At 49.8% G+C, this 22,725-nt stretch overlaps 3 protein-coding genes across 6 annotated transcripts in view; 1 reads left to right on the top strand and 2 right to left on the bottom strand.

Moving 5' to 3' along the window:
* Positions 1-10,629, top strand: part of Cntn2 (contactin 2) — a 31,304-nt gene extending 20,675 nt beyond the window's left edge. For both annotated transcript variants that reach the window (XM_052200946.1, XM_052200947.1), the window contains 11 exons: positions 52-227; positions 699-819; positions 1,290-1,448; positions 1,873-2,022; positions 3,768-3,838; positions 4,122-4,356; positions 4,571-4,683; positions 5,509-5,695; positions 5,828-5,940; positions 6,278-6,446; positions 6,837-10,629. In XM_052200946.1, the coding sequence (XP_052056906.1) occupies positions 52-227; positions 699-819; positions 1,290-1,448; positions 1,873-2,022; positions 3,768-3,838; positions 4,122-4,356; positions 4,571-4,683; positions 5,509-5,695; positions 5,828-5,940; positions 6,278-6,446; positions 6,837-6,940 (1,598 nt within the window). In that variant the 3' untranslated portion in view covers positions 6,941-10,629. The remainder of the gene's footprint in view (positions 1-51; positions 228-698; positions 820-1,289; positions 1,449-1,872; positions 2,023-3,767; positions 3,839-4,121; positions 4,357-4,570; positions 4,684-5,508; positions 5,696-5,827; positions 5,941-6,277; positions 6,447-6,836) is intronic.
* Positions 10,630-14,198: 3,569 nt separating this feature from the next.
* Tmem81 (transmembrane protein 81) lies at positions 14,199-16,100 on the bottom strand. Its single transcript, XM_052200380.1, has one exon. The coding sequence runs from the start codon at positions 15,374-15,376 to the stop codon at positions 14,588-14,590; it is 789 nt and encodes a 262-aa protein (XP_052056340.1). The 5' UTR covers positions 15,377-16,100; the 3' UTR covers positions 14,199-14,587.
* Positions 16,101-17,239: 1,139 nt separating this feature from the next.
* Rbbp5 (RB binding protein 5, histone lysine methyltransferase complex subunit) overlaps positions 17,240-22,725 on the bottom strand; it is a 28,462-nt gene continuing 22,976 nt past the window's right edge. For all 3 annotated transcript variants that reach the window (XM_052200241.1, XM_052200242.1, XM_052200243.1), the window contains exon 14: positions 17,240-19,131. In XM_052200241.1, coding sequence (XP_052056201.1) covers positions 19,103-19,131 — 29 coding nt within the window. In that variant the 3' untranslated portion in view covers positions 17,240-19,102. The remainder of the gene's footprint in view (positions 19,132-22,725) is intronic.

The raw sequence follows: 22,725 nt of genomic DNA, 5'->3' as shown, positions 1-22,725 counted from the left end.
CTGGGAGTTTTCCATCACAGAGCTTTGTTCTCTTGCTGTTTTGCATTGTAGATGCGACCAAGATCACTCTAGCTCCTTCGAGCGCTGACATCAATGTGGGTGATAACCTGACCCTACAGTGCCATGCCTCGCATGACCCCACGATGGACCTCACATTCACCTGGACCCTGGATGATTTCCCTATTGACTTTGACAAGCCTGGAGGTCACTACCGGAGAGCCAGTGCGGTAAGCCACATAATTCTCCCTCCTTCCCGATAAGACAAGGGACCTGAGATGGCTTCAACCATTACTTCAGCCATTACTACCTTCAGGCTCTCCAAAGTTTCTCATGCCGAGAAAGCTCATCTTAGGACCCACAGCCACCTTTCCTCCACCCACCCAGGGACCACCCTTCTAAGTTCGAATCAAGCTTTAGCATTCCAAGTGCCCCTGGAGATTCTCTCCACTAATGTCCCTCTCCTCCAGAGCAAATGCCCTCCTTAACTTGACTCATGAAGGCTGTCTTATGTGCTACACTTTGATGCTCAGTGGTGTCAAGTAGCCCATTTCTTCCCATTGAACAGATAGGAACACTGAGGCACAGAGGGCACAGAAGCCATGCAGCCAGGGAATCCAGGCTCCAGTTCGTCTTTTGGCCTACTATACTAGTCAGGGCTCCCTCCTGACTCATCATACCTTGCTGTTCCCCGTGCACAGAAGGAGACCATTGGGGACCTGACTATCCTGAATGCCCAGCTACGCCACGGAGGGAAGTACACATGCATGGCCCAGACAGTGGTGGATGGCGCATCCAAGGAGGCCACAGTTCTGGTCCGAGGTAATGGGACGCAGCCACGCCGGGTCTCAGAGAGGCTTTCTGACTCTCCCTATCTCTCCTCCCTCCCTGAAAGCTGACAGAAACCAGAGAGATGGACACTTCTGTTTAGTGCCTGTGTAGTTCTTTGTGGGTCCTAAATGAGTAGATTATTTCTTCCAAAACCATACTCAAGAAAGAAAATGTACCCTAAACACCCCCCAAGACTTCAACTCGTGAGCTCAGAAGTTTCAGGATCAGTGCAGGGAAAACCTGTACATCCCTCTGTGGGCCGCCTCTGTGAGCCGCCAAGTCTGAGACCCTTCGCTCCCCACTGTCCTCCTCTGTCCCTATCCTCTGGCCTTCCACCCGATCTCTCCTGCCCTCTGATGCCCCATCTAGATATCAAGTCAGCCCAAGCTGAGTCTAGAAGAAACTGACTCAAATTGGGATCTGCCTGCTTCTGACCCAGTGTGCTCTGCCTCTTGGTACAGGTCCCCCAGGTCCCCCAGGGGGTGTGGTTGTGAGAGACATTGGAGACACCACTGTTCAGCTTAGCTGGAGTCGTGGCTTTGACAATCACAGCCCCATTGCCAAGTACACGCTGCAGGCTCGGACTCCACCCTCAGGGAAATGGAAGCAGGTTCGGACCAGTAAGTATGAGGCAGTGGACCAGTTTTAATAAAACCCCCACTGTGTGCACAGCAGAAGACAGGGCTCAGAGTGCCAAGGGCTGAACCTAAGGTTTCAAAGAGAATTAAGTTTTGTTCTCTTACCTCCAGGGAGCACCAAGGCAAACAGGGAAGACTTCAGAGCCAGGATGATAAGGAGAGGGAGGGCTAAAGGTGGCAGCCTTGGTCTGTGCCCTTGAAGCCTTTGAAGGATTGTTGCTAGAGAATGCCAGCATGCTCAACATGTGTGGAGTGCGGGGCACACAGCTTTAGCAAAGGCCCTGTGGCATCAGAGCTCACTAGCTTTCCAGTCAAAGAGTAATTGAGGGCTTAGCGTATGGCAGGACCACAGCGGGTCTGCCACCGTCATACGGAGGCTAGCCACTGACTGCCTGGAACCTTGCAGATCCTGTGAATATCGAGGGCAATGCCGAGACTGCCCAGGTGCTGGGTCTCATGCCTTGGATGGACTATGAGTTTCGGGTTTCGGCTAGCAACATCTTGGGCACTGGGGAGCCCAGCGGCCCGTCTAGCAGAATCCGCACTAAAGAAGCAGGTGAGTGTCTGGGGTTCTTAAGAGAGCTCTCTCTCTGCAAAGGGAGCCCCAGCAGGGGGAGTCCCAGCAGAGGAAGCCCCACCAGAGGGAGCTCCCAAGGGGGGAAGCCCCACCAGAGGGAGCCCCAGCAGAGGGAGCTTCAGCAGAGGAAGCAGAAACAAAATCCCAATCTGTTTACCAGGCCTGGGCTCCCTGGTCATTAGGAGGAGATGAAAACTTAGAGACAAAGCTGCTGTTGGGACAAACTGCCCGATCCAAACCCCCTTGCTGAAAAGCATGTCTGCAGGCGGGTCTGCCGTCATTGTTTCGGCTTAGTATTTAAAACCAGGCGAGCTGATCTGAAGGAGGGAAGAAGGGTCGCACCGGGAGAGCCTGATCTTGAACCTAGGACAAGAACCTTGAGCCATTCTTTTTTAAGTGTACCCAAACTGCAGAAATCAGCTAATGAGGAAGGTGTCTTTGTGCATGTGTACACTCAATGTGGGAATGTACACACATGTGCTGTGCAGGGGGCTAGAGAGGCAGCCAGACCCCAGGCCCTGTTCTGCTGGTCTCTGTGGAGCAGAAGGGATAATATTGTGCCTGTGACCCTCAGTGAAAGTTCACGTTTCTCAGAACCAGGGGAGAGTGTGAGGAAAGAAGCAGGAAGGGCACCAGCATGGCCTTCACCTGCCCAGAGGCACCCGCTATGCTCTGACCAATCCCAGCAGAGGGCCTGGGGTCACGCAACAGCATCGTGGTCAGAATCCTGTCTCCTCCTATCCAGCCAGACCTGTGCTTGTGTGTGGTGGAGGGTCTGCCTCCATGTCTCCTACCTGCTCCAGGCTGACTCTCTAGGCTCAGGAATCACACAACATTTTCATCTGGCATCCATCTTGAGTAGGGAATTCCAGAAGACATGCTTTCTGACTGAACTTCTTAGGGGGGTCCGGGGTGAGCAGGGTCTCTCTGATTCTGGCATCTCGGGAACTGATGAGCACAGACAGGCACGAGGCAAAGGGACAGTGAGGAGCTTTAAAGTCACAAGAGCGACGATCACTCACGTTCCAGCTGGGCTGTGCGTTAGCTGTGTGAGCGTGGGGGAGGTTGCTTAACTGCTCTGGACCTGGGGCTTTCTGTCTTACCCTGACCCTCTGTGAGCTGACGGAAGCCATCTTTGTGTTTATCAGTCTTGTTTAATGCTAAAGAAAGGGAGATTAAATTGAAAGAGAGGGGGAGGAGACAGGCAGGAGAGAGAGAGAGAGAGAGAGAGAGAGAGAGAGAGAGAGAGAGAGAAGAGAGGAGAATCAGTAAAATACCTTGGAGTACCCCCTAACAAAATGGGTTGTTTTATTGTTGTTTGCATTAACTGCCATTCACAATTCTTTATTCCCATCAGCTGAAGCGAACTGGAGTTGGTCTCTGGTTTAGCTAAAGCCAATAGGGGTAAGGATGACGTACAAGAGTAGCCGTCCCATGCTGCCTAGCCTCTCATTTAAATTCTTCCTCTTTCACCTTGACAAAGACCTTATCATCACTGTGCAGAGAGTATGATCAGGGCCCAGAAGGGTTAAGTGGCTAGGCAGAGGAAGCAGGCAAAGATGGCGGTTATTCTCAGGCTGGTCTGACCCCGTGCTCATGCACAGGACTGTGGGAAGATAAACTAGGAAAATCCACCTAAGATGACCTCCAGGCACAGGCTGGGGGATTTTCCCCCCACTTTCTGCCTATGAACATGACACATTTGTGTTCCTCGGCCCTTACAGTCCCCTCAGTGGCACCGTCGGGACTCAGTGGAGGGGGAGGAGCCCCTGGAGAGCTCATCATCAACTGGACTGTAAGTGGGCAGTGACAGAGAAGCAGGCGGGTGTCTCTCCTCTCCCGAGTCATGCCCCTTTCCCTCCTGACATAGTTTGTCTCCAGCCACAGCGGCAGCTACAGAAAGAACCACTGAAGTCTCATTCAGAAGCTGGCAGCTTCCCTCCCTTCCCTCTCCTCCCCCTGCATTTGTCACGAATCCTATGAGACCATACAGGCGTCCCAGGGTCACTTCTCTGGGTGAAGACTGGGTAGGGACACACACCCATGACCCCTGTCCCACGCCATGCTCTTGCCCTCAGCCCATGTCACGGGAGTACCAGAATGGAGACGGCTTCGGCTACCTGCTGTCCTTCCGCAGGCAAGGCAGCTCCAGTTGGCAGACCGCCCGGGTGCCTGGCGCTGATGCCCAGTATTATGTCTACAGCAATGACAGCATCCATCCCTACACACCCTTTGAGGTCAAGATCCGAAGCTACAATCGCCGGGGGGATGGGCCCGAGAGCCTCACTGCGATAGTGTACTCAGCCGAGGAAGGTGGGCTGTGGGGCCTGGGGCCTGGCCCTCCTTGACTCTACTTGGTGTCCCCTGGGCTTCATCCTGAGCACCGCGAGCTTCATCTTGGGCCCTGGGGTTCCCCCCAAATCCTAGGCAGATGCAAAATCCTAAGCAAAGTCCTGGTCAGGGTCCGTCACTCGGAGGTGTGCAGAGGTGTCTCTGCAATATGTGCTCATTCTTTATTGGTTCCTAGAGCCCAAGGTGGCCCCTGCCAAGGTCTGGGCCAAGGGGTCCTCATCCTCAGAGATGACCGTGAGCTGGGAGCCTGTGCTACAAGACGTGAACGGCATTCTCCTGGGGTATGAGGTGAGCTTCGCCTGAGGCTGAGGCTGGAAGGAGGCGGGCTAGGCTTTCCAGAGTAGGTGGGAGCATCTGACAGCTTACTGGGATCACTGATTCCTTAGTGAGAGGATCAAGAGGGAAGGAAGATGAAAAACCCAGGCTTGTGTGTATGTATGTGTGTGTGTGTGTGGTGTGTGTGTGTGTGTGTGAGAGAGAGTGGGCCTCCCAGGGTTGGCTCCTGATTTTAGCACCATGGGTTAGACAGACCACTGGGAGAAGAAGCTAATTCCACTCTCAGCCTGTGACTGAAGATTATTTAAGGTCTGATATCCCACTGGTGACTGGAGTTGTGTTTACTGGGCACCGAGCATAGAGCTACTTTACAAGCACACACATGCCCCAAGATAGCAGCACCAGAGTGAATGAGATTTGAGCCAGCATCCCGGGCTGAAGTGTAGGAGGCAGAGGCAGCCACAGGTCTGCAGTAGATCCTGGCACTCCATTGGTAGGAGAATGAGCTTGCTAAGCATGGCCTAAGTGGGAGGGCGGAGCTTTGGAAGGCTTAAGGATGGCGATAGCCTGGGCCTTTCTCACCTCTGTTCATCTCCTCACTTGTCAGCTCCTACCTCTCTCCTCCCATATCCTGGACACCTTCCTTGGAATAGACACTGTTGAATACCCACAGATTCAGGGACTCAGTCACATGACCACGCTCTCTAGGTCACCTGACCTAGTGGGCAGGTTTTCTAATTAAAGTTTACTACTGGACCAGCCTGAGTAGTAGAGAAACATGGAGACGGTGTAGCCAAAAGCTTTGCCATGTGCTTTAACCTATCCTGCCCCTTGTAGATTCGCTACTGGAAGGCCGGGGACAAAGAAGCAGCCGCTGACCGAGTGAGAACGGCGGGGCTAGACGCCAGTGCCCAAGTCACCGGCCTGCACCCCAACACAAAGTACCACATAACCGTGAGGGCCTACAACCGAGCCGGCACGGGACCGGCCAGCCCTGCAGCCGATGCCATGACCACGAAGCCCCGTGAGTGCGGGGGATGAGGAGGGGCATGTGCCACGGGGCAGGGATGGGTGGGCACCAGAAAGGGGCTGGTGGTAGAGGGTAGCTGTAGAAGCATATGGCAGGGTCTCCAACCCCATCCGCCTCCCCTGGCAGCACCACGGCGGCCTCCTGGCAACATCTCCTGGACTTTCTCAAGCTCCAGTCTCAGCCTTAAGTGGGACCCTGTGGTTCCCCTCCGAAATGAATCTACAGTCACCGGCTATAAGGTGAGAAAGGCCACACAGGCATGCCATGAGGAGAAATGGCTCCCGTCTTTCCAGTGGTCACAGGGACATGCAATCCCTAGCAGTGTGGCATCTGGGGCTAGGAGAGGCACAAAACACAGGGGCTCTGGGCCGTGCAGGGTGGAGACTATGAAAACACGTATACGGTACGACTGCATGGAAGGCAGGGCGGGGACGGGCTGGGGGTCTAACCAGACAGCGTAGCTGCTTACCCACTTACCTCCCACCGGGGAGAAGCTTGGCCAACGAGATACTGAAGGAGTCAAGAGGGACCCCATGAGGGTCCAGGAGGCTGTATCTGGAAACTTCTATCCCACAGATGCTGTATCAGAACGACTTGCACCCAACTCCTACGCTCCACCTCACCAACAAGAATTGGATAGAAATCCCAGTACCTGAAGACATTGGCCACGCTCTGGTACAGATTCGAACCACTGGGCCGGGAGGGGATGGGATCCCAGCAGAAGTCCACATTGTGAGAAATGGAGGTACTGCCTCTCCCTTCCCCCTTTCTACCTAACCCCTCAGCAGTACTGACCCACCAGATACTGGTCAAGGGATTGTCCCCAAGAAACAACTCTAACATAGACTGCCCCCCCCATGAGAAGGAAAAGACAGACAATGAATAATGCCCATACCACTGTCCCCTCCCTACCCTAGAACCACCCCAAGGTAAGGAAGGAGTACATCTCTTTCATGGAATGCGTGGGGCTGGGACCAAGAGCAAAGGCCAGTGCTTCATGGATAAGGCCAAGGACGCCACTAGTCTTCAGTTCTTAAGGCCTCCATATGACTTTCCTCCGGAGGCCTCTGGGTTCTTCTGTAAGGGCGGGGCCGGGAGGCTCACTCAGCCACACAACTCTCACTGCTGGTTTCAGGCACAAGCATGATGGTGGAGAGCGCAGCCGTCCGCCCTGCCCATCCTGGCCCATTGTTCTCCTGCATGGTGATACTGATGCTTGTCGGCTGCCAGAAGCTCTGATCTCAACACTGCCTGCCACACCCAAGCTGGACACCCACCCTAGCAGACACAGCAGCTGGCCACAGCCCCCCTCCAACGCCAAGGTGGTCGACACTGTGCCTGAGAGTGGTTGGCTTAGACACCTACTCCCAACAGTACCCTTTATGTAGGAGGTAGGATATTTCTATTCTGCCACAGGATAGATCCATCCAAGGAATTTTTCTTTAAATCAAGAGGCACTGGGCAGTGACTTCCATGATAATGCTAGGCCTAATGCATGGACCCTTTGGGGTCCTGGACAGAAGGAACAGGCCTTTGGATAGAAGGTATTTAACACACATCTTCAGATCAAGTGGATGGTCCTTTGGGGCCACAAGTGGGCACTGCCATCTGAGATCAGAGTCCCAGGCCCATCAGGAACATGGGCAGCAGTGGGCTATCAATTTCCTTCTATGAAGCAGAGGACCTCTTCTAGTCCCCGATGGAGAAGCACCACAGTTGGTCCCGGCGGGGTCTTCCATGGCTCCCTGGCAATCCTGCTTGCTCCGTAGCCAAGAACAAGGCCCTGGGTTACTGGGGATAAGAGCTCCAAAGGGTTGAGAGGCTACACTACCTGATAGAAAGGGACACCCGTCTAAGGTCCATCCACTCTCCTGGTGGCACTGCCCTCTCAGCCAGCACTGCCAACCCAACCCTGTCACCTTCCGGATGGAATGGCGAAGTGACAGGGCCACTTCAGGTGGCTATGTGACTCAAGGGCTTGTCTCGAGGAGTTGCCTTGCCTCATCAAGATGCTTCCTCCATGGGGATGGGCAGGGGATGGCCATCTGAATGCCGCTCCTTCCCTTCCGCTCCGCCACAGGCTTGTGCCTGCCTCCACCTCTCGTAACTGCAGGCCCTGGAAACCAGCTCTCAACACAGCGTCCACTTTGTTCTGGGATGGAGAGGCACCTGAGAAGGGCCAGCATCAATGTGACCCTGCCTGCTTCCAGGAATACCCTCCATCAGCTGGCCACACCCAGACTGCCTGGACTACTCTCTTGAGTCCCCAGAAGAAAAAAGGGGTTAATAAGTGGAGAGGGGAGCAGCCTGCCTTGAGCTCTGGGTACCAGCGACAGACCAGACTCCAGGAGCTGAAGAGGCCTTATAGCTTGACTTATCCATACTCTGCACTTAACGGATGGGGAAATGGAGGTCCGGGAAAGGTTAGGGACTTCTTAGGGTCACATGGTCTGTAAGTGACAAGGCTTAGTCAAGCACCAGCGTCTCCTCCCCTACCTGTTGGGAGGCTCTGTGGAGGAGAGTGGTGTGGTGCTGAGCCGTCACAGCCTGGTCTCTAGGATGGTCTCTAAAGGATGAGCCCTCTGCTTCAAGAGGTTCGGGATGCTGAGACTGACATGGAGGGGCGGGGCTGGAGACAGGCAGATTCCAGGAGTCCTCGGCCTGAGGCAGGCTTCGGCTGGGAATCCAGCCGGCTGGAAGCCTCCCGGGTTCTCTCACCATTTCAAGAGGCCAAAGCAAGAACAGAGGTCCCTAGACCAGAACCCTGTGGCAGCCCAGCCAGAAAACCCCAGTGTCCACGCCCTTGGCCCACAAGAGCAGCAGAGCAGGTGTTTCGAGAGGCGCTTGCCCTGCTGTTCCTTGGGCCATTTCTGTAGTTTACAGTTAGAGCTCTATTTTGTTATGGGTTTTTAAACTTGAAGCCCTGCTCTGTTTTTCTGGGCGGGTTTACGTTAGTATTTACCCACTACAATTTTTTTAATGACGTACAAGTGCATACCTTTTCCCTACCTTTTCCCTAGCTAGGGACTGCTTTCCTGGAGCTGATCAAACCCACCCTCTTCTGCCCCCAGCACCTCACATACAAGGGTGCTAGGGGCTCAGCCATGTGCTCACTCTCCCTTATGTGGACCCCAGAGTTGGTCCAGCACCTCTCCCCATCCATGCTGGCTGGGATTTGGCTCCGGCCCAGCCCTGGAAAACCATAGCTAGCCCTAGAAAGGGGTACCTGTAAGCTTCCAAGGTTTACCTCTTTCTCACTGCCTCGGGCTTCAGGAGGGTGCTAGAGAAATGGGTATCTAGTGTCTGGGCAGGGTGAGCTGGTTTGGCACCAGGCCTTGTTAGGGAGGCGGGAGGCTGCGACCCCGAAGCTTTTCTTCTAACGAGGTCGGTGACAAGCAGGCAAACTGCTGGGAGACCCCAGGAGAGGAAAGCCTTAGCCCTGGGCAGGTAGCATTTGTCGCGAGGAGGCGGAGCCGTGCTGGCAGCTTGGGGCTTCAAGTAGAGTGTTAGCTAAGGTGTAAGGAGACTACAGGTGACCGGCTTGAAAATGACAAACAAAAGCCTCTTACTGAGGAATCGTGGACCTTGACTGGCTCGGGAGGGAGGGCTAGATCAAATGGCTTCTCAGAGTCCCTTCCTGGCCAAGGGCCTTCTTGACTTCTGTACAGGCTGGCGAAGCTGTTGGACTGGCCCCTGCTATGGTCCTGACAGATTCCATCCATTGACGATAGAGGTGAAAGGGACAGCCACAAGCAGGCATTCAGTCTAGGCTTAACAGGCAAGAAATGGCCCGAGGGTAGGAACAAAGCCGCCAATAAATATCTCTTAAGGGATTGGGAGGTGCCCTCTGCTTTGTCCATACAAGGACGCAGGCCACCGCCCTGAGCTATTTGCTCTTTGCCCTCTGATGGTACAAATGAGTGGTTCTGCCATCCAGGGCAGCAGGAGACCCAGACAGTAGGGGAGTCTGGGGGTGATGGGGCAGGGATGAGAATCTGGACCACGAACAGGACATAAGGAAGCCAGGGTCAGGGAAGCCTTCAGGAATAAGGGAGGGGCTTCTTTTGGGTAACCTTTAAAGTATTTCGCGTTCTTTCGGATCTTGGTTGGGTGGAGTCCTGACTTGAAGACGGGGAGATGCTGAGTCCTTCCAGAGCTGAGATCTTAGAATCAACATGCCTAGCACAGGGAAGCCATAGAGGTACCGCCTACAGCTTAGTTAAAAAGCCATCAGTGGGAATGATCCCCAGAACAGTCCTTACAAAGTAGTGCCTTCCCCGATGCCATCCCAGCCTGTTCTCTAGCCGAGAGCTCAGTGCGGCCAGCCAAGCTATCCTTCCCTCCTGCCCTCCCCTGCAACAGAGGCACCTTTTCTTCTCCTAGTTGTCCAGTAGCCAACAGGGCTCCTGCAAGCCAGGGGGACGGCAGTGTCCTCACACCTGTTACGAGTTCAAATGTGGTGTATGGTCTCAGTAGGTGAGACCATGGCTTGTCAGGGAGTCCCCAAGTGGAAGTAAGAGGGACCCTGAAGGACTTCAAGAAGCTCTCTGGAAAAGTGCTGGTAGTTAGGGGTGGAGTGTGCCTCTTGAGCCTGTATAAGTCGTCCCAGGCTTTGGGAAAGCAGGGCACTAAAGAGAGAGAGAGAGACAGAGACAGAGACAGAGGAAGGAGGAGAGGGAGGAGGAGGAGGATCAAACAGCTCTGTCCAGAGAGAGGCCCAGGGCCCTTAGTTTCTGTAGAGGACACACAACCTGCCTTGGCACCAGATACCTCCAACTTAGCTCCACGGCGGAGCCCACATAGCTCTGAGCTCGGGGCTCCATTGGACCACTGATGACCATTCTTGTTTAAATGCAGTTCCTCCACCCCAGCCCACTGTTCGCTCTTGTAGTGGTTATTTATTGACTCTGGTAGCAAGCCGTTCTTAAATAAAGATGTTTTCTCAACCTGCCCAGGCAGCTGGCGGCAGCTGCGCCTCTCACCTCATTAAAGTCTGCCTCCTCGGACCTGCGGTTCAGCCAGCACATCCGCCCCTCACAGGACCAGCTCTGAGGGAGCTGTGCACACAGTCCATACTGCTCCCTCCAACCAGAGGGGAAAGGCAGGCCGGAGGCTTGCAGGCAGACAGAGGCCAAGCCCTGTTGGCATCTTGCTGAGCAGGTTTCACCTAATGGTGGTCAACATGCTGGGGGGGGGGGGGGCGGGCGGGGTGAGGGGTGGAGCCACTTCCAGTTCCTCTGATTTCAATACACTTGAAGTGTTGACTCCCTGGTCCCAAAGAAGAGTCCCCCACCCTCACCATGAAGAGATTAATGTCCCCAACTGGTAAGGAGGTGACTGTCACCTCTGTTGTTCAATCAGGGTGGCACAAAGTGGTGGGACTCCTAGTCACTTTCCAGCCATGACACTCTCCTATCAGACTTCCATTACAGGTAAGCACGTACAGGGATAGATACGTGCAGGCAGTCCAAGTTTGGTTTTTGTGTCACATAGGTAGGACACATGTTGTGTACCAGTTTGATGTGTGTGTGTGTGTGTGTGTTTGCTTGGTATTGTTTTTTTTTGTTTTGTTTTTGTTTGTTTTGGAAGGAAAGGAAGGAGAATGGAGACGTTTCTCTCATAGTCTCAGCTTTCTGACCAGAGCCCTTCCAGTATGCCAGGTAGTCCACACAGACTTTAATCTTTAGTTAGCTTTCACCTTCTCAGGACAGTTAGACACACAAGATTCAGGGAACCGACCTGAGGGCAGCTTGCTGCTGAAAGCAGAGTCATGCAGATGCTAGGCAGGATCTCGCAAAGCCGCCATGGCTGCCCGTGAGCTCGCTTTGTAGCCTAGATTAGCCTTGAACTAGTCTGCCTCAGTCTCCCGAATAGCTGGGGTTACATGAATATGCCATCCCGAGCAGTCAGAACTACGCTGTTCTCTTTACAAAGCCTATCTGAAGGCCTTTTGTTCTCCTCTTCGCTCAATTGCTTCAAATCCTGAGTCAAAATTCAAGAGCCCAAGGCACAGTGAGGCGGCCATGAACAAGAGCTGCCCACCTTGGTCTTGACTGTTGGTCTGCAAGAGAATGCTGGCAAAGGGTTAAATGTTGGGTCCCAGGTGGTTCCACAAAATGTGAAGCAGTAGCCGTCAACAGTATGTTACCAAGTTTCTTCCATTCAGACAGAATCCATCATGGCGCCCTTGACAATGAGTTATCCCTGAATGTTTTGGCAGACTGCCTAGGATTGAATGACAAAGCAGGCCTCCAAACCCAGCACTTCAGTTTACAAAGCAGCTTACCTCAAGGAATCCCCCTGGGCCACCCCCAGACACCTGTGTCACAGATGAGGCTGTGACAGACAGGGGCAGCATCTCAGCTCCTGGTGTGACACAGGAAGTCTGCATCTGTGTAGGACTCTTCTCAGGGTTGAACGGCCATTCCTCATGAACCCAATCACAAGAACTTGGCAACGTGCAGGTTGAGGGACAGTTGCTGAGACAATGGACAGGCCTGGCTCGTCAGTGCATCAATACCATGAGAAACAAGGACTTGCTGAGAGACCAAAGAGGGAAACACCGAATGGAGCGCAAAATCTTTGATACTGGATTAAGATTATGCTAAAAAGCTTTAGGGGTTTAAAAAAATGGAAGCCTGGACAGAAGCCAGATGTAAGACTGGCACCTGTTGGTTTTCTTGGGTGTGATAAAGGCACAGAGGAGATGTGCAGGAGAAAGCTCAGCCGGACATAAAAAGCTGGGTATGGAGATGCACATCTGTAATCCTGGCACTGGGGAGGCAGATAGGTGGATTCCTACGGCTCACTGGCCAGCCAAGCTATCTCTATCTGTGAGTTCTATGTCCCAGCAAAAGACCCTGTCTCAAACAAGCAATACCCCCTTCCCCAGTGGACGTCACCTGAGGAACAACCACCCAGGTTGACCTCAGGCCTGATTTCTACACCCATGCATTCACATTTTTTTTTTCCCAAGACAGGGTTTTTCTTTGTAGTCCTGGCTGTCCTGGAACTCACTCTGTAGACCAGACTGGCCTCGAACTCAGAAATCTACCCGCCTCTGCCTCCCAAGTGCTAGGATTAAAGGCGTGCGCCACCACCGCCCAGCATGCATTCACATATTGTACACACACACACACACACACACACACACAGTCATGTTTATGTCTAGTTATCAAATGATTCCACGTCAATATACATCCAGAAGCATTCTTGTGATGAATCTGGATGTTGAGGCTGGGTGGTGTGGTGTGAGAAGTCTCCAGCATCTGAATATTTGGTTCCTAGTTTGGTGACTGTTTGGGTAGGATAGCTGAGACCTTACTGGAGGAAGTTATGCCACTGGGGGTGGACTCTGACGTTTATCCCCCTCTGCCTCCTGCTTTCGACTTGAAACGGGCTCTCAGCCGGTGCTTCAGCTCTCTGCCACCAGCTCCCTCTGCCATCATGGGCCCTGTCCTCTAGAATTGTAAACCCCAACTAAACTTCTATGTCACTTTTCTCCTGTTTTATCACAGCAACAGAAATGTAACTAATCAGGAGGTCACCAAACCTTTTAAAAAGAAAAAAAAGAAATTATATCCTTTGGGTATAATTTGGACTGAATTAGCATCTCTGGGTTGGGGCTCAGAAATGGTTAGTTTCCCAAGCCATCCGCCGGGTGCTTCTGGCACAGCTAAGGAAGAGGAGCACGGGGCCTCCAGATCCTGGCACTCCTGCACCTACAGAATGGGAAGGAGAAATGTTCCCCTGCTCTCAGCTGGTGCCCAGGAGCCTTCTCCCCATGGGTTCCATAAGCCAATTACCTCAGACTCCCTGTGAATGACCCTTGAGGGGCTTAAGACTGGATTTCCTCAAGAGAAATGAAGGCAGCGGTCCTCCTTTGGGGACTTCAGCGGCTGGAAGATACCAGTACACTTGACCTTTCCAGGAACACAAACCCCAGGAACAGACAATACAAAACGGAAGATCGCAGGAAAGTCTGCAGTGACCAGGAGCCAGTGCTTTGCCAGGACATTCAATTTAATGCTGAACTCAGAGGGCTACCGAGGGAGGACAGGGAGGGCAGAGAGCCTATTAACACTTGAGACTTTATCAGCTGACTCCAATGTCACTGCTAATGACCCTTCCAACACAGAGCTATATTAAGCAATCTGTCTAATGCACATTCTAGAAAACCCAAGGAAAATGAGAGCCAGGACAACTATGGGGCAATTTCTACATGTGAGAAATTTTACATAAAATAACAAAGGGTTGGGCTGGAGAGGTGGCTCAGCAGGTAAGAGCACTGACTGCTCTTCCAAAGGTCCTGAGTTCAAATCCCAGCAACCACATGGTGGCTCACAACTATCTGTAATGAGATCTGACGCCCTCTTCTGGAGTGTCTGAAATCAGCTACAGTGTACTTACATATAATAAATAAATAAATCTTTAAAAAAAATAACAAAGGGTTAGGCTGTAATACAGTGCCTGTGAATTATTATTTTTATTGAACAAAAATAAAGTTTCCCAAGATGAAAGGCTGCGATTAGTACATTCTGGTCCATACACACTGTTCAGAGAGGTGGAGTCGGGGGTGAGTGACACACACACACACACACACACACATACACACTGGGAAGGGTGGCATCAAAACAAGCTTGGAAGACAGCCCTCTCCTTGTGAACAGAAGCAAAGCCTGCAGTGGGTCTCCTGAGCATCCAGGAAACCTGATACAGTGGTGGATGCTGCCCTGAACTACCACGGGGTTGCATCTTCCCAGCCTCCTAGCCAACCCTGGCTCCGAGCCCTCTCTTGCCACTTCACCATCAGAGGCACAGGACACTCACACACAAGCTAGCTCAGCTTCCTGGGCAGCCAGCCTCCCGGGAGGGAGGAAGACATGCATTATAAGGAGCTGAGATTCCCACTGCCATCAGTCCCTCCCAGGACCCTGTAGATAGCAACGCTCACCAACACACCGCCAGCCACTCCAGCCACAATCCCTATGCTCAAGGCTGATGTCACTTTCTTTTGCCACACTGGGAGGTGAGACTTAGACTCGTTGTCCAGATTAACTTCCCACCCCTCATCTATCAACTTTTGATCCTCAGTAAGGGACTGATGGAAATTTAGGTTCACCAACTTTGGAGGAAGGACCCTCAGCCCGAAATAGAGCCTCTTGACAAACTTCAAGTTTTTTAGCAGCTGCACGTCACATCTATATGTCCCGGAGTCATACTCGTAGGCTGGCCTAAATCGTAGAAAGGGGGAGTTGGCTCGGAAGGGTTTGAAAATCTCATCGTTGGTAGAGATGATGCCCCGAGCGAGCTTCCATGAGAAGCGGAAGGCATCCTGCCCTTTCTCCAGGATGTCTGAGCTGAGACAGTTCAGCTCAAACTTCTTCCCATGGACAACGGTGAAATGGAGCATCCCACAGATCCAGTTGGTCAGACACTCCAAACGCTGGGATTTGCAGTTCCTCCTCACTCTATCGGGACCCATCTCACACTCCGTCTCTTCCTTGTAGCCAAGGCCACAGGTAACACTGCAAGCTGTGGCATTGACAATGACTCTCCCCACAGCTTGTTGTAGCTTCTCAGGGATGTCCAATGTTTCAGGGATCGTCAACACCAAAGGCAGGTAGGTTATCGATACCGGACTCCCAAGGATAAAACCAATGGCCCCAGTCTTCATGACCCAGTAAGTATTTTACCAGCAGGCATTCCAGATGAGTGTTCTATTGCACTAGAACAGATTCTCCAGCTTGGAATAGCCCTGAGCACTGAGAGATTATAATGTATAGCTGTCAGCAAAACAGACACGTGCACAGATGTGTACAGAAGAGTGGTCCATATTCTCAGGCGAGGCCACAGGCAGGGAGACGTTTACAATATTGTCGCGTGACTCTCTAAGCTTGCTTGCTTAAGCCTGCCAGGGCGTCTTCCTGGGTGCAATTCTTGTCATTTCCTAATGAACTTAAAGCCATAGGCTTGAGAAGAAAAAAAGGAAAAGACTTCAGAAGCTGAAGTGAATTTCCACATTACCCCAGGGGTATAAGCTAACTCTTTCCCTCCCAAACTGTGGGAGTTTCAAAGTGATCTGATCAAATACAAAAGCCAGTCCTACAAAAGGTGAGGCAAGGTTGGGTTAGGACATTAATTTGAATACCTTGAATAATTTACTATGAATATTAGGAATATTCCACATCTATTAAATATAACCACATCTATTAAAAAGATAACTTTGGCTGGGTATGGTAGCGCACACCTTTGTTCCCAGAACTCAGGAGGCAGAGGCAGGTGGATCTTTTGTGAATTCCAGGCCAGCCTGGTCAACAGAGCTGAGTTCCAGGACAGCCAGGGCTGTTACACCAAGAAACCTGTCTTGAAAAAAACAAAAAAGATAACTCTAGACTGGAGTCACTTGAGTCCCCACATTTTCACTTCTCCCCGCCCCTGCCCCTTGTCCACTTCAGGAAGGTCACTTTGAACACTGCACCTGAAAACCCCTGTCCCAGTGTTAACTACCTTCACTTGTACAGACTTTCAAAGGAATGGAAAGCAAGGTATGGTGACAACAGCCTAGAAGAGGCAGGACTGCTGGCAAATTCAAGGCTAGCCTGGGATAAATGGGCTAACTCTGAGACCCGTCTCAAGAAAAGAAAAAGCTTCAGTGAAGTGTGGCAGTACACTTGCCAAGCAAGTGTGAAGCTTGGGTTTGAGCCCCATCACCACACAAATGGGGTGTTGGCACGGCCCTTCTCCCAGCACTCACGAGGATCACAAGTTCTAGGTCAGCTTCAGCTACACACGAGTGCGAGACCAGCCAGAGTTAGAGATCCTAAAGGGCATGTGAGAGAGAATTCAGTCCAGTCCAACACACCCTTCCAAGGGAGCGTAATCCGCTGTGGCAGGGGCAGCTCGTCCTGTTCTATCAGGACCTGGCTAGCACGAGGATGAGTGATGCTGCAGGACTCTAGTCTGCTCTATTTACCCCGCAGCACAGAGCTTATTGTTTACATCGATGAAGGTTGCTATGAAACGGCTATGATGCTAAAGATGGGTTCTCAGTAACAACGGAGTAGTAAGCAGACAGATTTGGTAATCATTAAAATCACGCCACTCAGGTCTCTGAGACATCTTATTCTTCATGAGAAAATGACTATTCTGTATTGATGTTAAAATTACTTCATCAGAGAATAGGATTAACAAGGAAGAATTTAACTACATTTAGACTATCAAAGATCCCTGAAAGGCTAGAACCTCTAGGGTGCGCTACTGACTGTAATCTCCCAGGACACCAGAACGCCTCTTCAGAGCTTGTGTGGAGTTAAAGAGTATGAATAGCAATCCCTACATGACTGCTTTCGTTAACATCAGCTTTTGACTCAAATCATTTATTTCTAGTGTGTACAACGCAAGAACGCCACACTGTCCAGATCCAAATGACCGTAGAGAAAGATCTAAAACCCACATGTACTTTCTACTGTACAAACACCAAGATGGCTGCTGAGTTCCAGAAGCAGACAGTGTTTACAAACAAGCATTAAACTTCTGGTTTAATAAACATCCAATTTTATTTACAAAGCATTAAAGCTTTAGCAAGAAGTACCCAAGGCTAAGTCTCATCTTGTACAAAACTACAGAACATTTTAAGAAACAAAACGGAGAGGCAGGGAAGAAGACGACAGAGAAGAGACATACATTACACAAGTCAGGAATCCCAGCTGAAAGTGGACGGAAGGTTCTAGAAGCTGATGAAAAGATTCCAAAAGCATAAATAATTCTTAGGAGCTGCTGCCAGAGACAATCTGGCAGGGTTTGAGCCAATATACTCAGCTCGTTAATGGAAATGGACGCAGCATTAGCATCCAGATGGAGGACATCAAGCCACCTCACACAGGGAAGGCAGAAACCCCTGCATCAGTTTGCACACCACTGCGGTGTGCTGCACAGAGACATGCCATGGAGGTAATGTCTACAAATAAAACTGTCCTGTGAGCCACTTACCAATCAATCACAACCATTGGTCTCACTCCCACTTGAGGAAGCAGCACAGGAGCGACACTGGAGACTTCCCGCCCGGTCTGCGGTCCCCTCTACCCCACATTACAATGTAGTCAATGGGTTTGACTGTCTGAAAGAGCCTCCACCAACCAATAGAGATTTCACAATTAGCGTAGTATTTAACCCTCCTTTCAGTGCTGGGAGAGTCCGACCCAGGGCAGGCCAGCGCTATTGCCAGAGGCGCCACTAACCCTTGGTACACTTGGTTTCCTGACTTTGGATTTTCAGAAAATTTCAAACACTTATTGTACAAATCCATTCAATTTGCTATTTTTATTAAAAGAACAGCAAATGCAGAGAGAGCCAGAGTGAGAAAGAGAAGGGTAAAAAGCTAAGCAACCTTTCACAGAAAGGAAGTGAGTGGAAAGACAGGAAAAGGGACGTGGCTCCAGGAAAGGGCACACTATGGCTGCCGGGGACAGGTTCTCCACAGGCAATGATTTAACAAATGAACCTGATCTTTGATTTGAAGTGGGCTGCTGTTGCTTTGATTGTGGGGGCGGGGTCTCATGTCAGTCCTTGCACAGTGCCCCACACCCATAAAAAAGAACCTTGTGGAGAAACACACCTTGCTTTGTTTCTAACTCTGGAAGTCAACACAGGTAAAGTAATACACAAACTACTGATGATTCTTAGCTGGAGATGGATAAAACTAATCATATCCAAAAAACCATGATTATTCAAACAGATCTGATACTGGAAAACATGCAATGCAAGGGAACCCCGATTCTCTAGAGCCCAGCCTCCTGAGCTAAGGTTACGCTAAGACAGAGTGATGGGGCTTTCATCTTCCTTCTTTTCCTGCCAGTTTGAAATCTTTCGAGCACTTGCTTCTCTGCCCAACCTTTATACACAATATGGAAATACAGGAAGCATCTGGGAGGGAAAGTTATGAATAAAAGAAACAGAAAATGCATCAGTTTTCCTAGGTACTTGTAGCAAATTTTCAGAAAAGAACAAGTCACTCAAGGACATGCATTGAGGATGGACGGCAAACAGGAGATGGGAAATGACATGTCCAAAGATGTGACTTCAACAGTTAGGTGAACAAAACACGGGCATTCTTCACCAGCAACGCAACCGTGTGTGAAGTTGAAGTGGGTCAAATCTCCTGACGCCTTCACACGTCCTCGTTCCTGAGAGCCTATTTGGACTTATGCTTGAAAGGGAAGGCAGGGACATGTGCTCTTCTTCCATAATTCACTTCTTCATTCAAACATAAAATCCGCTCCTTCACCTCCTGGGTGGGAGGCAGAGGCCTTTGTTTTCAACTAAAGCCAATCTCAGATGATTGGCCACACTGTCCAAAGGCTACCTGACGACAGAGTGAGAAGAACCAAGGGTTTCACGGTCTTCATAGCAGTTCTGATATCGCTCCTCCTGCTAAAGAGATTAGACACCAAAAGATTTCCTTTAGTATTTCAGGCAGGCGCACATAGGCTATGGACATCTCCCTTTGAAGAAAAATACATAACCCAACTCCCAGTCACTCTTCACTGAAGCAACCGCCCATCCGTACTCCAAATCCCTACCCAGCACTGTGTCAGCAGTGTCCCAACGTGTTCTAAGGGAGTGTAAACAGATGAGCTTCTACACAATGTAAGCTGACAACCAGGCTCTCTGGCGATCACAACAGACAAAGCAAGGGGACTGGCCCTCAGTCTTCCATTTGTTAGACTAATCAGTCACTAAGATTAACAGTGAACAAGACATCCCCTGTTCGAGCCCCACTGTTCCTTAAGAGCCGTTCTCATCCCTGTTAGCCCGGAGGCCCAGATAAGGTGGGATGCTGCCGAGGGCTACTCTGGGTTTGTATGCACTGAGAGCTGGCAAGTGAACAAAATCCTGAGTAGAAAGATCCAAGAGCCACTTCCCCGAGACTCCATAGAAGCTGTTCAACTTCTGAGGGACATCTTTACAAGGGCTGCTGTGGAATATTAACTAGGAAGTGTAAAGAGAGAAGAGGGTGAAGAGAGCCTCCTGGGTATGACTTAAATGAGGGTTACACAATGCTTGCAGTTGTAAAATGCTGAAAATTAGTTGCATAAGTAATAAAAGAAAGGTGTCCATTTATAAAGTTACTGTGAATGTTATTTTTAAAATGAAGTTCTAATATATAAATACAAACTGAAAATAAAAACAGGCACATTTGCTGAGGACAGACTGAAAATAAGATACTTTTAACAATACAGCTTTCTACTGAATGCTGTATTGTTAAAAGTAAAACTTCATAATTTCAAAAGATACATTTGTATTTGGCACTTGTTTTTCAAATCTCCTTCAATATAATACACAAAGAATTTCCTAAGTTGATTCAAAATGTAAGAAAATGATATATAGGCTTCTACATTCAGTTCACTTACTTCTTTCCCGACTGCTCTGGTAGGTTCCCTGACCAACTGAGTTTCAGGTTACAAATTAACACAGCACTGCCAATCTAATCATTGATCATGATGGAAAAAAGTGGTTTGATTACCAGTTGACACCTTTAATAATAGGCACTCCAGACAAGTAATCGGCACCTCTACTGTCCAAAATTGTTCGTTTCTATATCATCCCCACTCTTAAGAAAGACATCGAGCATAGCTACACACAGAGGCTTACTGAGGCATTAGGCGGCAAACTAAAAAAAAAAAAAAAATCAGAGCAAGCAATACTATTAGCAAGGAAATACATAAGAAAACAGCTCTACAAAGCCTGCAGCATCTGGCTCATAGGAACAATATTTAGTTGCATCATACAGGAAATCTCCAGCAGTATAATATTAAGAAAAATCCAGCCTAAGACTCACAGCTATTTTTGATCCATTTCAGTAGAGCCTAATTTAGGATGGCCAAAGAGAACATTTGGACATGATTTCTAATACTTTATTAAGTCTTAGTGGCATCCATAAATTAGTCTTTGACTAATTATTTCTAAGAAAGAGAGGAGGAAGGACAAATGAGCAGTCAACTCACTACCGGCATTTCTAATCAGGGCTGTGGCAATCGACTAGGTGGGTCTAGCTCCAGAAGGCCCTGCATAGTGCTCCACAGTAGGACAAGCTTCAGGGGTCCGTTTCTCTAAGCAGTAGTTTCTCTGCTCACTTTGGTCTCTGACACCTTCAGCAGGTCCATGTGCAGCCACTGCGGTCTATCAGTGGGCAGGGCAGGCTAAGATTATATTTGTGACAAACCAGTCCTTTGTGGCATTGTACTTTTGAGGAACTTGAAGTCTTGGGTAACAAGGAAAACAGAGCTTGTGTTGTCACCTCAAGCTCGGAAATAGAATTAAGGTAACAGAAACAGAGATTAGACAAATGACAGGCCTGTCCCTGGAGAATGCCCAACTCAGGGTTACTCTCAGCAGGCTTCCTTGAGAGGGAGCCTCGTGATTGCTGGCCCTCCTATGCAAACAACACTAACAAGCTATGGGACATGAGAGGATTTCAGGGAACCCAGACTCCAGATTGACAGTGGTCTATTTGCCTTCCAATTTCCCCTTAATCCTTAATCTGTTGCAGCATGTAACAGATAATGGCAGTTTTTTGTTAGAGTCCTTAAGGTTTACAAAATGGAATCTGTAGTAATTAGCCACTTGCACATATTAATAAGCAGCTATCATTTATCACGCTGGAGCATAACACAGCTTACCCCTAGAATTCTGCCTTCAAAATTTTGACACTAATGCAAAAATTATCCAAAGGGAGTTCACACCTTTGATCCCAGCACTCAGGAGGCAGAGGAAAGTAGATCTCTGTGAGTTTGAGGCCAGCCTGGTCTAGAGTGAGTTCCAGAACAGTCAGAGCTACACAGAGAAACTTTGCCCCCACTGCCCCTCACCTTGTCCCCCCCAAAAAAGGGGAGACCACAGAAATGAACCTTTAACACAATCCTCAGAGCAGACTGTTTTGCTTCTGCAGCGCTTAGAACCTATGGCCTTGCACATACTAAGCCAGTTCTAAGCCTGACTTACGCCCCGACACTGTGGGCTGATTTTCAAAGAGATCTCTACTGTAGGCATTCTGGATGAGTTTTATTTTTTAATATCTGGTGGAAAACAATTGCTATATACTATCTTTTATTGAAAATATCTGAAGTATCAAATAACATGAGTTACTTGTAAATATATCAGCTTCCTTAGAGGCCCCTGGGCCTCAAGCACAGCAGCAGCTCCAGGTTTGTTCAAGAACCTCCAACACCAGCATGCTATGATAGCTTACTCTGAAAGTGCTATTTCTAGAATTATGTGGGACTCACAAACAAATTTGCAGCCTCACAAAGTTCCAACTGGACTGGCCTGTCAGTAAAATCCAGGCAACTCTCTGAAGGTCTTGGAACCATGCCTCAAGCGCCCTGCTGAGGTTTTGCTTAAGTTTCTGCTCCTTAGCACTGAGGTATTTAGTCTATTCTGGAGATTTCCATTCAGGAAAAAAAAAAAAATAAATAAATCAATGACCCAAGGCCAGAGAAGGAGAATAGAGGAGGAACCCAGAGCTACATGGAGAAGCACAGGCCACAGCATGGCCAGCAGGAGCTGCAGGACAGGAGTTGCTCTGTCCCTTAGAGACCATATCCATCCTCTCACCCAGGCAGGGGCAAGTTCTCAAGCCCTTCTTAAGGACAGCTATTAAAATAGTTGCTTCCTCTTAAGGCTACTTGCTTCCCAGAAGTAATGATCCTGCTCCTAAAGACACAGTTCTACCTTTTACTGCCTCAGTCTTCCTGCAACCTGGAGGCTAACTAGGTGACAGTGAATGTGTCATCCTCACAGAGACCCAAGGAGATGCTCCTACTCTTTGGAGAAAAGTTGAAATGCTGGCCTGCATGAATACCCAGTAGGCACCTTACACACTTTAGAATTTTACTGCAAACTCTTTTTTGCTACTAAGACAATAATACTAATGCACAGATTCAGTATTTATGAAATTTGAGGAATAATAAGCTCATTCTCCAGGACTGAAGACATTTTCCAACATTTTGATCTTGGTTCTCATTT

The sequence above is a fragment of the Apodemus sylvaticus genome, chromosome 12 (genome assembly GCF_947179515.1).
Source record: "Apodemus sylvaticus chromosome 12, mApoSyl1.1, whole genome shotgun sequence".
NCBI classification, from domain to species: domain Eukaryota; kingdom Metazoa; phylum Chordata; class Mammalia; order Rodentia; family Muridae; genus Apodemus; species Apodemus sylvaticus.
Note: the sequence above shows the minus strand (reverse complement) of the source record. Positions and strands in the feature narration are given on the sequence as shown.

Excerpts from the sequence above, each read along its gene's own strand:
- Tmem81 (XM_052200380.1), bottom strand. The coding sequence starts at position 15,376 with ATGAAGACTGGGGCCATTGGTTTTATCCTTGGGAGTCCGGTATCGATA.